General features: G+C 45.6%; 8 protein-coding genes across 8 annotated transcripts; 2 read left to right on the top strand and 6 right to left on the bottom strand.

Moving 5' to 3' along the window:
- Positions 1-680: 680 nt before the first annotated feature.
- On the bottom strand, positions 681-920 carry N7495_002110 (uncharacterized protein; the record flags this gene model as incomplete). Its single annotated transcript, XM_057204780.1, has 1 exon — positions 681-920. The coding sequence occupies one exon, from the start codon at positions 918-920 to the stop codon at positions 681-683; it is 240 nt and encodes a 79-aa protein (XP_057065387.1).
- Positions 921-1,106: 186 nt separating this feature from the next.
- On the bottom strand, positions 1,107-2,665 carry N7495_002109 (putative MFS transporter; the record flags this gene model as incomplete). The annotated part of the gene is made up of 3 exons (XM_057204779.1): positions 1,107-2,103; positions 2,157-2,418; positions 2,470-2,665. The coding sequence occupies 3 exons, from the start codon at positions 2,663-2,665 to the stop codon at positions 1,107-1,109; spliced, it is 1,455 nt and encodes a 484-aa protein (XP_057065386.1).
- A 968-nt stretch (positions 2,666-3,633) lies between these two features.
- N7495_002108 (Hsp70 family protein) lies at positions 3,634-6,594 on the bottom strand (the record flags this gene model as incomplete). Its single annotated transcript, XM_057204778.1, has 1 exon — positions 3,634-6,594. One exon carries the CDS (start codon positions 6,592-6,594, stop codon positions 3,634-3,636), a length of 2,961 nt encoding a protein of 986 aa, XP_057065385.1.
- A 690-nt stretch (positions 6,595-7,284) lies between these two features.
- Positions 7,285-7,689, bottom strand: N7495_002107 (uncharacterized protein; the record flags this gene model as incomplete). The annotated part of the gene is made up of 1 exon (XM_057204777.1): positions 7,285-7,689. The coding sequence occupies one exon, from the start codon at positions 7,687-7,689 to the stop codon at positions 7,285-7,287; it is 405 nt and encodes a 134-aa protein (XP_057065384.1).
- Positions 7,690-9,626: 1,937 nt separating this feature from the next.
- N7495_002106 (uncharacterized protein) lies at positions 9,627-9,969 on the top strand (the record flags this gene model as incomplete). Its single annotated transcript, XM_057204776.1, has 2 exons — positions 9,627-9,723; positions 9,788-9,969. 2 exons carry the CDS (start codon positions 9,627-9,629, stop codon positions 9,967-9,969), a joined length of 279 nt encoding a protein of 92 aa, XP_057065383.1.
- A 1,144-nt stretch (positions 9,970-11,113) lies between these two features.
- On the top strand, positions 11,114-13,371 carry N7495_002105 (uncharacterized protein; the record flags this gene model as incomplete). Its single annotated transcript, XM_057204775.1, has 3 exons — positions 11,114-11,192; positions 11,254-11,404; positions 11,460-13,371. The coding sequence occupies 3 exons, from the start codon at positions 11,114-11,116 to the stop codon at positions 13,369-13,371; spliced, it is 2,142 nt and encodes a 713-aa protein (XP_057065382.1).
- Positions 13,372-13,906: 535 nt separating this feature from the next.
- N7495_002104 (uncharacterized protein) lies at positions 13,907-14,284 on the bottom strand (the record flags this gene model as incomplete). Its single annotated transcript, XM_057204774.1, has 1 exon — positions 13,907-14,284. One exon carries the CDS (start codon positions 14,282-14,284, stop codon positions 13,907-13,909), a length of 378 nt encoding a protein of 125 aa, XP_057065381.1.
- Positions 14,285-14,305: 21 nt separating this feature from the next.
- On the bottom strand, positions 14,306-15,270 carry N7495_002103 (uncharacterized protein; the record flags this gene model as incomplete). The annotated part of the gene is given in 3 exon segments (XM_057204773.1): positions 14,306-14,644; positions 14,657-14,941; positions 14,953-15,270. Coding segments are annotated over 3 exon segments (942 nt in total), but the record flags the coding sequence as incomplete, so codon positions are not given.
- Between the last annotated feature and the right edge of the window lie 607 nt (positions 15,271-15,877).

Here is a 15,877-nt window from a genome sequence, read left to right as displayed (position 1 = left end):
TCGAGAGGTTGGCTAGTTGTAAGAGATGGTTGTAGTAGTAGAAGTCTCAAATGCTCACTGGCGGATTGAATCCAGTACCTCAGAAATATGTTGCTGTGGAGTTATGTATGATAACCTTTGAAATTCCATGATTGTGGGATGATGAGGAAAGAAGAAGGATGGGAGAAGATTTGAACTTATAGGAAGAATAAGAAGAATTATATGGCAAAAGGAGGATGGAAGTGAAAGTGAAGGTGAAGGTGAAGGTGAAGGTGAAGGTGAAAGTGAGGCAGAATGGAAGGACAATAAACCCAGAATATGTAAGGTGAACAGAAAGAGGTTCCAAAAAACTTTGAGAAGGCCTGGTACAACCTTCCGATATTGGAATGAAGATGTGATGGATATAAAAGGCAGATAGAAGATGTAAGAGAGATATTGAGGAGAAAACCCTGAATTCAGCGAAGAGTAAGGATCAACATGAGGAAATTGTTGATCAGGGAAGAAGATGTGAGAAAAGAACCTTGAAAGGAAGAAGATATGAGAAAAATTCCAAGGTTCCAATATTTGAAGAAGGATCCATCGACGCAATCACTAATGCGATTCCCATTTCGAATGAAAAGCCTGACACAGATGCAGTGTCTTGAAGACCGCTCGTTAATCTGTGCGGCAGCGGAGGCTATTACCGTCTTCCAGGCTAGGTATTAGCTTCCAGGATCGGGAGGTTGTTCCCAAGGTTCCAATGGTTCAAGTGGGAGATGAGTATAGTAGTAGAACTTCCAGGTAGCTACCGACTGGCCAGGTGGTAGATATGCCTGGGTAGTCAGATTTGGTGGACATTCAGGTGTCGGTAATCTGCCAGGATGGTCGTGGAAGGTAGTTGTAGTAGTAGAAGTTCCAGTTCTATTTGTCTGGTTAATATAGGTGTTCCAAAGGGTGGTCATGTGTTTATGTGGAGAGTGAAGGTGAAGGGTAAATGTGAAAGTGAAAGTAAAAGTGAAAGTAAAGTAAGAGAAATAGTAACTTTGTACATGACAATTGCCTACGTAGCTTCAAAATTATAAAGTCAAGATTTTGAATCAAATGAAGCATTTGATTCCCATACATTCATTCAAACCCACGTATTTTAATCAAACGAACCATCGGAATCTATCACTAGCTGGTCCATCCTGGAGATCCTCAGTAGGAATATCCTTCGCCTTCACATGCAAGCCCTCATCCCGATCTCTCCTTTTATTATCCCACATCATCCAGAACCCAAGAGCAAGAGTCAAAATGATACCAGTGCCCCCAAAAGCAGCCGTAGTAATCAATGCAGGAAAGTATTTAGGAGCATCTTGACTTCGGAAAATATTAGAGCTCACAACACCCATAAGATTGGCGACGGGAACCGCAATACTCGTCAAGATAACTCGACGTCCCTCGTTTGCGTTATTATTGTTGTACCATGCGTCTAATAGGACTGAGGGTGCTGATGTGCCCCATGTCATGAGGAAGGAGGCAAAATAAGCTACGCTTAGATCGTGCTCGACATCAATAGCTGCATAGATTATGAAGCCAATGAATGTGAATAGGAACCCGAGTGCGATGAAGGGAAATCTCCATCTAGTCCAGTCGCTGCAGAAAGCCAAGATGAGCAGCACGACTGCGCCTGAAACATTAGGGGCCACAGTGTATAGATTTGTCTTGACGGTGCTGTAGCCCAGGCGCTGAATAATGACCGGGAGGAACAACTGAACACCTTGGAGTGGCACACCAAGACATACTTGAATAGCGAGAACAGCCCAGCTGGTCCAGTGCTTGAAGACTCGGAATGCGTCGCGAATGTTCAGCTTTTCGTCAACGATGGAGGAGCTGTCGATATGTAGTCGGAGATATGCTAGTTCTTTCTCTGTGGGCGTAAGGAAAGTTGCTTCTGCTGCTGATCTTGGGAGATACCATAGTGCAAATAATGCAAAGAGTACAGTGCATGAACCCTCGATCAGGAACAGATAGCGCCATGGTGCTAGTGGGCCAGAGTGTATTTGGAACACTCCGAATGCGAGGAGTCCTGAAAATGCAGAGGCAATACTCTGAGCGGCATAGAAAATGGCCAGGCGGCGGGCCAGTTCACCTCGACGGTAGAAGCTAATATTGCGTAAGTTGATATCTAGCATCCGGAATAATGCATTTCGACTTACGTAGTTAAGTAGTAAATGACTAATGGGAAGAAAGCACTCTCTGCCATTCCCAAAAACCACCGAATTGCAAAGAGGCCGCTGAAGTTGAACACGGCAACTACTAGTACGGTGCACATGCCGAAAGTGAGCATCATACTTGGCAGAACGAGATTCGGGCCATATTTCTTGCCAAGAAGACCCAAGAAAGGTGCCGTCAGGACGTATGGAACGAAGAAGATACTGAGAAGAATATTGTATTGGTTGCCATGGAGGTGTAAGGTATCTACAATGGAAAGTGAGAATGATACCGTAAAATAAAAACTGGGGTACAAACCTTCAAGCCCTGCTGTTTTTGCATTTCCAAGATTGGATTTGTCCAGACTGTTGAATAAGTACATAATTGCCAGCACCGGTAGAATGAGAAGGTCGAATTTCCAGACCAACACCCGTTCAGCTTGAGGGTCGATATCGACACTTATAATAGTAGTAGGCGCATCTTTCTTAGCGGGCGACTCTAAAGAGGTCGACATGGCTAATACGGTAGATGAACCCCGAGTGCTTGTAATAAAATTCACATTGTAAAACTTGGAAGAGGGAGAACATCGATTATAAAATGCTTATCTGATGCCTAGAGACTTTATCATGAATTTATTGCTGATGAACGACCTAATAGCATGACAAAGGATCAACGGCCCATTATAGTTAACAGATAAGGCTCTTCCAAGGTTCTTAGCGCATCCTAGTGATAACGTGCTAAACTTGCCAATAAAATAGAAAAGAGAATGAATTGATCCACATAGATAAGTCAATCCAGATTCCCCGACTTCGGAGTGGAGTAGGGTTTCATCGAGAAGTATATACAGACTTGGAACGTACACGCCCATTTCTTGGCTTTTTTTTTTTTTACCCCGCTTAGATTAAGTAGCGAGGCTACTTTGAAGATAAGGCCATGGTATCTTAAGGGCGTTCTGACCTATTTAGGCTGGTATCATCCTCTCCTAGTATGCGACTTTGATTAATTTTATAGGCACAGCATACGGTCTGACGAAAGTTGCCAGATTATTTTATCGCTCTTCAAACATACATTTCAGAGCATCAGATGTCTGAGCCGCCCTGAAAGCGAACTTGAACAAGATATTGTTCAGGAAATTGTTTTTGTGAGGGTGAGGCTCTTCATTGACATCTGTCAATGTAACGACCAATTGGATGTTTAGTAGCTTCAAATTGAGATCTAAAGGGTTCCGCTGCGATCAATTCCAATACCTTTTGTTCTATCATGGCTAGTTTCTAGAAGATAGAGTAGTTGGTCAAGCCAAGTGGAAAATGGTTATCTAAACTCAAAACTCCGCAATTCTTTATTCTATAGAATATTGCTGTGCATGATCATACATGGCATGATACAGTGTAGTACATAAAACATGAAAGGGCACTCACTGGGTTGAAGACAAGTGGAGGAAAATAAATGCGAAAGAAAATGCACGTAGCATAAGGATATCTTCTAGAGCTCATCCTTTCGCTCATCTTCCGGGAAAGTCTTGGCCTTCTCTTTCTCTTCCTCTTTTTTGTCTACTTCGGGCTTCTTCTCCTTCTTCTCCTTCTTCTCCTTCTTGTCCTTCTTGGTTCCGCTGGTCTTTTTGGTCTTTTGGCCTGTGGCGGCAGTCATGCGCTCGTACATGCGGTTCAAGATACGGTCAAACTCACGCAGACGGTTGTCGATCTCCATGACTGTGAGGGCTGGATCATCTGATTCTGTGAGCGTGGCCTGGACCGAAAGCTGGGTTTCCAGCCAGGGCTTGGTAGACTCGTAGACCAATGTCAATGAGGTAAGATCGGCAGGAGTGAAGAGCGTGTACTTGGGTCCGGTAGGTTTGGCCGGGGCGGTGGACTTGGTGGTGCTCTTGGAGGATGCAGATGTCGAGTACGAGTCATCGTCAAGATCATCCAGGGGATCCGAAGAGGCGGCCGGGGTTGGACTGGAAGACACTGACTCCTCGGTGGTCGATGTGCTAGAAGCTGACTCAGATGAGTAAGCCTGCTGATCGATTTCAATCTGACTTTCAATCAACTGCTTCATGGATTCAGCGTTCTTAAGCGTGTCCTGCAGGAGAGCCACACGTGCAGGCCGATTGGTAGTTTCCTTGATGCGCTTCAGAGCTGGGTTGACAATGGACTTTAGCTCTTTGAGCTTAGACTGGAAGTCGGCTGTCTTAGCGTTGTCGCTGTCTTCGTAAAGCCAGTCGCTGGTCTTAGCAACCTTGTCCTGAAGGGTAGCCAGTTGGTCTTCTTTGATGGCCTTGGCAAAATCTTCACTCTCAATCAAATCGCGGCTGCGATAGACGAAGGATTCAAGTTCATTGAGAGCTTCTTCACGCAGAACGCGATCCCGATCGGAGGCGTCAAAGGCCGTCAGACGACTGTTAATACGAGCCCATTCAGCTGAAGATGGATCCTGAGTGCCAAGAACTGTTGATTTCAAGCCAATAGGAATTATCTCGAGTTTAGTCTGGATAGTGGCCTTCGCACTTTCCTTGGTGGAAGTGGTAGTAGAAGCGTCACTAGTAGAGGTTGTGGATGACTCTGTTTCAGACTCAAGAGTGATAGATTCAGCAGGCTCGCTGTCTTCACCCAATGGCTGTTGCTGATCTTTTTTACCAAGACCAAAGAAGCCCTTGACGTCTTCCACAATTCCTTTTTTCTCCAACTCAACAACACAGCTCACGTCGCCCCCAGTGACATCAGGAAGACCATCAACGGGACTAAGGCGGATTGAAAATTTGGCCGTGATGTTAGCAGCTGAGCATCCAAAGGTATCCTTGAGCTTGGCGACCGAGGCAGTAAGGTTCTGAGTCTGAACGCCAAGAATCGGCAGAGCATCCCCATCCTGCTGAATCTGCTGGTAGAAGCTAAACTCAAAGTCATCCAAATTCTTGATGGTGACCTGTTTCTCAGGACCAACCTGCGAGGTGGCGGTGAACAGCTTTTGGCTACGCTGTTTGCCATCTGATTCCCACTTCAGGATAACAGGGTAAATGGCAGCATCATGGGCACGGATTTCCTTGACGCGGAAACTAGGGCTGAGGGCGGCACCTTTGAATGCAGCACCAAATACAGCGGCCTCATCGGCATTGACATTGGTGCGGATTTTCTTAGATGATCCGCAGATTCTTTCCAGCTCCTTTTGAACAAAGGGAGTTCTGACGGCACCTCCGTGCAGAACAACAGAGTCTATGTCACTAAGTTTCAGTCCAGCAGCCTCAAGAGCAGTCTGTAAGGGCTTTTCAATGCGAGCGGCATGCCCGACAGCCATCTTTTCAAGGTTAGCGCGGCTGAGCTTGTACTTGAAGTTGAGATCCTCATCGTACAATCCCTCAAAGCTAGTGGAAGTTTCCGTGTTGGCACTGAGAACCTGTCGGAGTCTTTCGGCGTCTTTCCAGATGCGTGCCATAGTCTTTCCATGTGCCTTGACTTGCTCAGGAGTGACTTTGTCTTTGAGCTTCTTGTCCTCGACCAGTTTGGCAACTATATCGTCGACGATAAGATCGTTCAGAGAGTCACCTCCAAGAGACCTATCCCAGCCTGCTCCAAGAACATGAATCTCTTGGATAGTCTTGTTGAAGCGGCCGATGTCCTTGATTTGGCGACTCTGGAAGCGCAAAACACTAGCGGTAGTCGAGCCAGCACCCATATCGAATACAACGTGATACTCAGGCTTCTCGCCATTTGAAACGCTAGGGAAAGTACGGGCAGTGGCGTAGTTCAGTCCGACAGCCAAGCCATCACTGATAAGAGCCTCAATGTTGAGGCCCGCCAGTTTGACAGCCAGTTCAAGGCTCCGCTTTTCCTCCGCAGTGTAGAAAGCTGGATACGTGATGACGACATCACGAATGTCCGAGCCCTTGCCAGCCATTGCATCCGCATTGGCCTTGACCTCCTTCAATTGCATGGCCAGAATTTCTTCAACCAAGAATGCGTCCTTTCTCTCTGCCTCTCCGAGTCGATTACTGCGCAGAGCGACAGAACCGCGGTCATTGGGGGCACTTTCAAGTCTCAAGGCTGGATACCGGCTCCAGTAAGTTTTGATTGTCTCATCATCGACATTGAAAGGTAAACCCAACAACGTCTTTAGGTTGCTGTAGACATCGTCTGGGTACCGAGCCGCCAGGGCGAGAGCATTTCCACCGTAAAATCGTTCAGGGAAAGGTTCACTACTATCTCTTGTCGGCTTGAAGGCGATAGCAGCTGATTCTTTACGCTTGGAATCCTTGCTAAGCACAATCTCGAGGGGAATGCCGGGCTTCACTAGAGCTGATTTGAAATATTCTGTGCCGATATCAATACCGATGACGGCAGATCCAGCGGCGGAGGCTGGTCCAGCAAAACTAATGAGTAGAGTAAAGAGTGGTAGGATCAAGAAAGACAGGATCGATGTAGGTAGCCGATGCCGGCTCGCGCGAGCCATGGTCTGTGTGTTGTTGCTAAACAAGGGCCCAATTAGTATATACGGAATAGAGATGTTCAAGTCGATCGCACATTGATCACAGTATATTAAAAAAATAATTCCACTCAGAGTTTGAACTGCTCTGCTAGCTCGCCAAGAGGGTTTGTCGGTGGAACGCCGGCGTTGCGCCAGTCAGGAAGCGGATATAGTCGCCTCGGGATCGATTTTCGAGGAAAATCGAATGAAATTGAGTATGGACAGATTACCTCGGGGGTAAAAACGCTGAAGAAGAAGTCGCAATTATCTCAGTGATCGAGGGATTACAATGGGCCACTTGGCAAGAGAAACACAACGAAGCGCATCCATCTAAGGCCACGGGTCCGATTGCATGGATGCAGTGGGTTTGCATTGTTTGATTAATTACGTAATGGAACTACAACACGGCGCTACGTCATCTCAAGGAACATTTGAAAACGAGGGTTTATCCTCATTCATTATTACGCGCCTCTATATAAGATGGCAGAAGCTATTAGTGCAATTGATACACAGAGATTCAGTCTCATAGAACGTCCTTAGCCATGAGTACCATCACCCTGACCCATCCGGCATTTGATTACATTCAACTATTTCCATACAAATTCTGCAATTCAATTTGCCACGGCGCAGAAAATGAGCATTGAGTGTTTTCGTATTGCGTGCAGTCTGAAATGATTAGATTAGAGCCATTGCGATGGCGAGACCGGGGATAAGCCCGGCTAGAGATTTCTGGAGAGATGAAGCACCATTGAACACGGGCATGGTGCTCTCTGGAGTGGGTTGGACCAAGGGGGTAGACCAGACTCTACTGGAAGCCCCGCTCCCGTGTGGCGGCTCAGCGGGAACGACGACTCCTGTTTGAGGTGGAGGGGTGAGAGTGGCAGTGGTCCAGCACCAAGTAGTTGTTGGAGTCCTCGTCGTAGTAGGCATAGGCGTACCTAGTTCACAGTTTGCACATGGGTTTTTTTCTTTCGTATCACTACGAGCGACAACGACCTTGTCAGAGAAATTTCCAGAGACCACATCGGCATTGACCGCAGCCAAGCTAGCGCAGAGCAAAAGGATCAAAGTGAAACGCATGGTAAATGAATGGTGCGTCTCTGAGCGAGGCCGAAGGACGGGAGGAACCGTAGTGAGAGAGTTCCTAGCACGGATTTCTTTGGAGATCAGGAATCGGACAGGGGAATAGAGGGCCACATGGACATTTATACATCGAGCTCTCCACAAACTGCAGTACCTAGGTGCTTGATGTCAACCTTTTTTTCCATTTGAGTAGTTGTAATTGTCTCTCAAATTGTTTGGTACGAGAGACAATTGGAGGTCGAATGATTCCACTCAACTTAGAAACCCAACCAGAAATCACAGGATACAATAATTTTTGTTGCAAAGTTCTAGGTCTAGCGGTGATTTCTCGGGCCTGGGTAATCATCTCGGCTGGTGTGGTCAAGATTTTTTGTTCTTTACCCAGATCAGATCTTACTGATTCGATTAAGAAATAGACTTGTATAGTATGTATGTGGGAGCTAAAGGCTCTATGACTGCTGAGATTTTTTGGGGCGATATAGCGCCAACCGGGGTTGCCACAAGCTGAGTAGTTGGATAACTTCAGGCTGAAATATAGACATCACTGCTGTATTGATAAATCTTGGTAAAAGTCAGAAAGGTCCAATAACTCCTTCAACTCTATGCATCCAGTTTATCTGGCGGCCGTGTCAGAAGATGAAATTGAGGTCCTGAGGGCTGTATCCTGACAAGATGTGAGTAAACACTGAGATCCACGGCTCATCTAGAGCTTAGACAGCCCTATTAACTCCCTTCTATGGCTCCTGAAGCCTGGAGGTAACGTTACATACATGCAAAAGGATAAAGCAAAATAAACCACGGATGTTGAGATGTTGAGTTTGACATGAGCGAGTGCGTTGCATTTGCATCTACAACGGTTATAACCGGAAAAATAATCCTAGAAGACGAGATTATCGCGATTCGAAATCAGTAAAACTTTCCAGGTATCAATTTTGCTTGATTATCCGTCAAGGTTAATCCTGTTGTTTCGGATCTCTGCGTTATTTTGAATCTTTTAGAACTACGGTTCCTTGGGACTTTCCATAGATAACATCGGGAGCATTTTTGACATCGCAGTAAGGTAGTAAGGTGAAGAGTGAAAGAGTCTAAACAAGGCCCAGCCCTGGAGTTACGGAGAGGAACCCCTTGAACCTTTCTTGCATTTGAACTTCTACTACCCACTACAAGGTAATCTGAGGCCCCTCGCATGACTATCTAGGTGGCTAATTACTTATTAAGGCCCCAAATATTTGTTTCATACCTAGTTGTGTTCCAGAGTGCTAAGTATCCTCACATCTTGTGGCTGGAATAGTATCAATTATTGATGGCCCAGTGCAGTCGGGCGAAGCCGCCGGAGTAAGCGACAAAGTAAATTTAGTGCTTCATCCTCGTGCCTCCTTCGCCCGACAAAGGGACCTCCATCATCCTTGGGTTTATTGCCCTAAGCTGAGAAAGTTCTATACTTGGCTTTGTTGGTGGGTCCAGTATGGAAGGGTCATCAAGTTCTAATCCAGGCCGCGGGCATCTCGAACAGAGAGTAATATCCTCAGCCTTGGATCATTCAGCCTTGCAATCGCGTTCATTGTAGGTACTATTTACGTTTGATGAAAATAGTCAGTGGAAGGACAATTAAGTGTTATCTTTGGCACGCCGACTACGGGGCCGTTTCGGTGAAATCCTGCGCAAATAGTCAGGCGAGAAGCACTGCGCTAGAAATTATTGTGCCGCACATCATGATCATCGAAACTGGTGTTACCACCTATGTACAGTCTTTGACTATTTCTCCAACCTTTATGACCAAGTCACACTAGTGCATACTGGGAGTCCATCCGAACTATCTTTTTTTTTTTATAATATCTAGTGAAGTGGGTGTATTAGCTTGTAACTTTACATCTCACACCTCCTAACCCCACTGTAATAGTTTCCCTCAATGAAACACAAGTGGGCACCTCAGCATGGCGCCAAATTTAGCCGCTGCAAAGCACGAGTTTATCAATGACATGACTCACAGAGAACTCTCTGTATGGCAGATGTCACAGGCTGCTGGCTGCAGTAAGCGTACTCCGTACCATCTTGAGAATCACTTCTAATATACGGATTTTTGGCAGCTTCAAAGCACCGCCAAACAGAGGTGGTCGACCACGGGGCATCACTTCAGTCATGCTAGAAGCTCTTTACGATTATCTACTCGAGAAACCTAACTTATATCTCGACGAAATGGCGATTTTTTTGTGGGATGAGTTCGACATCCAAGCAACAAAATCTGGCACCAGCCGGGCTCTTGCATTCAAAGGCTAGTCAAAAAGTACCGCCCGAGTCAAGGCTCGAGGGCGTAATCAAGAATTAATGATGAATATACCCACTTTATCTCGGCTTTTCACTCATATCACCTTGTCTATGTGGATGAATCTGTGATAAAAGAATAGGCTTTAGGTAAACGGGTTGGTTCCCGCCAGTTCAAGTGTCTAAATTCTATCATGACCAATGATATCAGATACTCCCTGCATATTCTCAGGATGGCATTCTTTTGTCTCGAGTGTTCCGAGGCTCAACCGATGCATCTGTCTTTGAAGACTTTATTGAGCGGCTTTTCCGGCATTGTGGGAAATGGCCTGAACCAAAGTCTGTCTTGGCCATGGATAATGCATCCATCCATCACTCCGACCGATTACAGCAGATGTGTTACGCAGCCGGCGTGAAACTAGTATATCTGCCTCTATATTCTCCAGACTTGAATCCTATAGAAGAGTTCTTTTCAGAACTGAAAGCCTTTGTTCGGCGCCATTGGCATTTTTACAAGAACCCTAATCAAGGATTCGATAACTTCCTTGAATGGTGTGTTGGCACTGTTGGTACGAGAGGGAAAAGCGCAGAGGGATACTTCCGCCACGCATGTCTGGTTGTAGAGATATAGGATAGTCACGGCGGGATATGAGACCAACTTCACCAGTTGGCTTTCCTGCGGTCGTATGAGATCCTTGAAAACTCAGAAACCGTAATATATTCTAGATAAATAATCCTACTCAAATATTTTCCCTAGTGAATCCTGTGTTGAAGAAACGTAGTGCAAATGATACGTATTTCTCATTTTTCACTGCCTTTCCGTTGCCAATCATAAGAAGTTAGGAGCGTGTGGTAAGTTGGTACTATTTTTACAAAATATGAATTTTTGGATAGAAGATGGGACGATCGACCATCTCGATCATGGCCATCACCACTTATGCCAGTATCCTTGATATTAACTCAGTCATCCCATGAATACAAAAATTATATGCTAATAAGGAAAGCAACCTCGGCTAGTTTCAAGTAGTTTATCCTAGAATAAGCAAGCTTCGGCGTGCATGAAGTCACCTGATGGTGAGGCTGACGAACCCGCTATTAAGAGGGCTCACCATCAGCCTTCTCTAAGATATCACAAAAACTACGTATGACCGTGTTAAACATGAACGAGATATCGTTTAGCGGCGCAAATGAAGGGTTACAGGTGGGCATCAGTTACGCACCGATAAATATATCAGCTAGTAGGTTCTTATTAACTTTGAAATGGGTCCAGATTGTATTAGCTGACAGCGCCTTATATAGAGCCACTGGAGCCCCTCCCTAAGCCTCTATCAACCGTGCCGTTCCCGCACGACCCAGACTTTGTTAGTCGGGAGTTGTACTTTAACCAACTCCATGAAAAAGCCTCAAGCCCGGGGTCGAGAATAGTTCTCGTTGGACTCGGTGGTGTCGGGTAATGGCAGCGTGTTATATGAGCGTTCCCTTGATGCTGACTAGTTACGTAATAGGAAAACTCAACTTGCTATCCAATACTGCTACTGGGTTCGTCAAAAATCACCAGAGACGTGGGTGTTCTGGATTCATGCGAGCAACGCGGCCCGCTGCGAAAGTAGCCTTCGGGACCTTGCCGATCGAGTCAAAATTCCTGGACGTCAAGACCGCAACACCAACATTTTTCAGCTCGTTGGTAATTGGCTACAAGACAAATCGATCGGAAAGTGGATTATTGTTCTAGATAATGTCGATGATGACGAGCTACTCCGACCTTCCATGATTAATCAGAGTCTAACGAGTGACCAAAGCAATGTCTCAACGCAGCCATTACTAAGATACCTCCTCACAAGCTCAAATGGCTTTACCATCATCACAAGTCGAAACAAGACTATAGCGTTGAACATCACCGGTCACTCAAACATAATTGAAATGTCGCCCATGAGCAAGGCCGAGGCAGTCGATCTATTGCAGAAAAAGATAAATATACCAGCTGAGAGGGAAACGCTGGTGGATCTGGTTACGGCGCTTGAATTCATGCCGCTCGCGATTATTCAGGCGGCTGCTTATATTACGCATCGCTCACCCGGCTGCTCAGTATCACAATATTTGGAAGAATTTCAAAAAAGTGACCATGACGCAATACAGTTACTAAAGTATGAAGCTGGTCTTCTAGATCGAGACTGGGAGGCCAAAAATTCGATTTTATTCACCTGGCAAATATCTTTCGAATACATTCGAAGGATTCAGCCCTCTGCAGCAGACCTACTTTCTCTTATGAGCTTTTTTGATCGACAGGGAATCCAAGAGAGTGTTCTTCGAGTTCGACAAGACAGGGAGACCAATAAAAACTTAAGGCTACACAAGGGTCTTAGGAAGCTACTTAAGAGGTTTAAAGACTTGACTCATTCTTCAGATAAAGGTCATACTGTTATGAATGACGCCAGTGTCAATCAACGGTTTAAAGAAGACATTATAATACTTAATGACTTTTCGCTGATTTCATTCGGGGAGAACCGCCAAGTACTCATGATGCATCGACTCATTCAATTGACAGTGCATATGTGGCTAAATTCTCATGGTGAATTAGAGCGGTGGAAGAAAAGATTCATTAATAATTTATATCACGAATTTCCAACTGGCGGTTATGAAAATTGGGAACGGTGCCAACCGCTCTTTCCACATGTTAAAGCAGCAATGTTACAGCGACCAGAATCAAGAGACTCCCTACGGCAATGGGCTTCACTGCTTTATAGAGGTGCTTGGTATAGTCAGGAAAGGGGGCATATCGCGGAATCAAAGGAAATGGCGCTTAAATCAAGAGAAGAACGGCTAGCAAGCTTTGGGGCGAGGGCTGAAGAGACTCTTGATAGCAGTGCGATGTTAGCAACAGTATATCGACTTGAGGGGATGTGGAAAGAGGCTGAGCAGCTCGAGGTGCAGGTGATGGAGACTCGCAAGACGAAGCTCGGCGCGGACCATCCCGACACGTTGACCAGTATGGCCAATCTTGCATCGACTTACCGGAATCAGGGCCGGTGGGAGGAGGCTGAGCAGCTCGAGGTGCAGGTGATGGAGATAAGCAAGACGAAGCTCGGCGCGGACCATCCCGACACGTTGACCAGTATGGCCAATCTTGCATCGACTTACCAGAGTCAGGGCCGGTGGGAGGAGGCTGAGCAGCTTAAGGTGCAGGTGATGGAGACGAGCAAGACGAAGCTCGGCGCGGACCATCCCGACACGTTGACCAGTATGGCCAACTTGGCGTTTACTTGGAAATCTTCAGGCCAGCATACCGACGCTATTGATTTACTCAAAGCTTGTGTTGTGAAGCAGCAACAAATCTTAGGTCTCTCTCATCCTAGGACTAAGTCGAATTCTAATACCCTGCTAGAATGGGAAACTGATGCGTTAGATATCGACACGTGATTAATTGAATCAAAATTTTTACCATCTCCGTTATAAGCGCCTATTTGTGTTTTATATATTTTTTAAGTTTGGCGTAGAAGCCTCTGCAACCGTACTGACTGGATCAGGCCCAGCGTATTTCCACAAAGATTTCAGACTCAATCTCTTTAAATTATAGAAGCTATTTTCGGATTAAGCGGTACACCGCTCGAAGGTGGTCAGTCTATATCTCAAAGCCAAAGCAATCCTTTGAGCTGACGAGAAGTTCTTATTATAGCGGCCTACTATTGGTAATTAGTAACAATTGCATCGTTTTTCTACCAATCATTTGATATCCTCGATTCAAATCGATAAAAAGGCTATATTACGGTGATTATAAGCTACATATTGAGGTGAAACCAGTTTTTCAGCGTTGGCGATTCACTATTTGCTAATATGATGTTATGTATAGATTGAATCACTATCATTCTGATGGCAAGTATTTTCTATCCGTTGTTTCACCCAAAGGCCAATATCGCGTATAAACTGCCGGGCAGGACCTATTTCACGCCATTTTTCACAAATTTTTTGGATCCTGGTCCTCATAAACCTCTGTAAGATCGAGCCGGTTGTCAAGTGTCACATCATGTGCTTCGATGATATTATCCCTAAAAGCCTCGTTGCTCACCCTTGCCAGCTGCCAGTCGGTATATTCTTCTATAGCTACATCAAGTAGTCCATGAACCAGGATTGGCTCGACACTACTGGCATTAGCTAACGTGGCATCGTTAGCGGATAAAGTAGGCACTAATAGTTGAGATGATCCGGGTGGAAGGAAATGAATGTCGATTGGATGACACGTCGAACCGATTAATGAGTTGTCCAGTTTTCTTCTTTTTTTCGAGTCGTTGGTTCTCCTCAGCATAGGGCTGCTCGCAAACACTGTCAGAAACATCATCATGGGTCTCAAGGGCCCCTACTTGCTCCACGTATTAGCGAGCGCCTTTAAGTGATGCGTCCTCACTCTGTGGTGTCTCTTCCCCTCCGGATCTTGCCAGCAATATTGTCCTTCATGGCGACATAAAGACCCAGGACATCGCATGACTCGATACACATCACGCCAAACTGATTGCTGGCCAGATGCTTGCTCAGCATAAATCTGCGCGTCTCGGTCGGCCAGCATACGCGTGGTGACCGACGACTTACCTCTTTTGTCTGTTCTAGAAGAAAGGGGCCCGCTATCCTCTATATAATTGATCGATATCTGAAGTCGGATCTTCTTACCACGACGATATAGATGAACCCATGCTGGTAGCTATTTCTATACTGCTGCCCATTCCACATTAGTATCTTCAAAGTATTTGTCAATGTCTCGTTGGGAGTTCACTGATAACACCATGTCTGTGTCATCTAGTCTCAGCCGTCGGCTACGGGCTGTCGTTCGTCGTAGGACATTACCAGAACCATCTTTAATCTGTTCACAGTAGAAGCTAGGCAGTCGAGTCAGGTCTTTTTTTGTATCCTTCACCGCAACTCGATTATTCAATCTGACTCTCCACTCGATTTGGTAGTGATTATAGTCAGGTGATTGTTCGTCCCATAAACTTCCATCCTCAATTCGACTAAAGGGTGAAATCCAGCATTTTTAGACTGATATCCATGCAAGGATGAGCGTACATCAATTACGCCCTCGACATCGGGCGAAAAGCATGTTACTGGTGGCGTGTGTTCTTGGTCTAGGTAGCCAGGGGTGGGGGCATGCGAAGGAGTTCGTTCCCATAGGTCAGGTAGTTCAGGTTGGTATGTATCACCAATATCGGAAGGAGTGTACGTCATTCCCCTGAGGCTGAAGATGCCGATAAGGAGTCTAGTAGCATCATCTGCTATTAGCTTCTGAGAGGGGGTATGGAGCGGGAGTAAAGGAGAGCTATGGCTGACAAACTAAGTGCTAAGATAAGCATTTTCATAAGGAGGTCTACAAGTAATCGGGGACGTAGCCACCCAGAGTCGCACTGAGAATTTAGATCAGGGCATCCAGAGGTCCATGTATCCTATTTAGGCCCAGACACTCTGTCACTCTCTGATTTGAAGGCTAGAATGATGTGTTCGTACTGGAACGCGTCCATCAGCAATAAATTGTATGAGTTTTGCTGTATGGATAGGTGGGGGTCATAATTGCAATTCAGCCTGTGGTCATTGGCGCAGATAGCAAAATGATGAAGCATGTGTGGGCTTAAGAAGAGCCAAGGAATTGAAATGCTCATCACTCATCTCAAGGATTATGAAGTATAAAATCCAGTGCACTAGTAAAAAAGAGTTGTTTTATTGATATTCCACGGAGAATAACCAGGCGTGTAAATATCTATCAGCTCTTATAGACTCTTGGAATGCAATGATAGCCCAAGGTTCACTCTCACTTCTAGCGAAGAGTGAGCATGTTATCTTGAAGAGAGTAATCTAGTAGCTTGCCTAGTATCTACAGCCCTGGCTCCTGGTGTCAAAATCATCATGGTCTCAGAGCAAAGAATATATCTACTTCTACTTTGGG

This window comes from Penicillium taxi (genome assembly GCF_028828555.1).
Source record: "Penicillium taxi strain IBT 34144 chromosome Unknown utg000002l_segment0_segment0, whole genome shotgun sequence".
Classification (NCBI taxonomy): domain Eukaryota; kingdom Fungi; phylum Ascomycota; class Eurotiomycetes; order Eurotiales; family Aspergillaceae; genus Penicillium; species Penicillium taxi.
The sequence above is the reverse complement of the archived record's forward strand: the minus strand, read 5'-3'. Positions and strand labels throughout refer to the sequence as shown.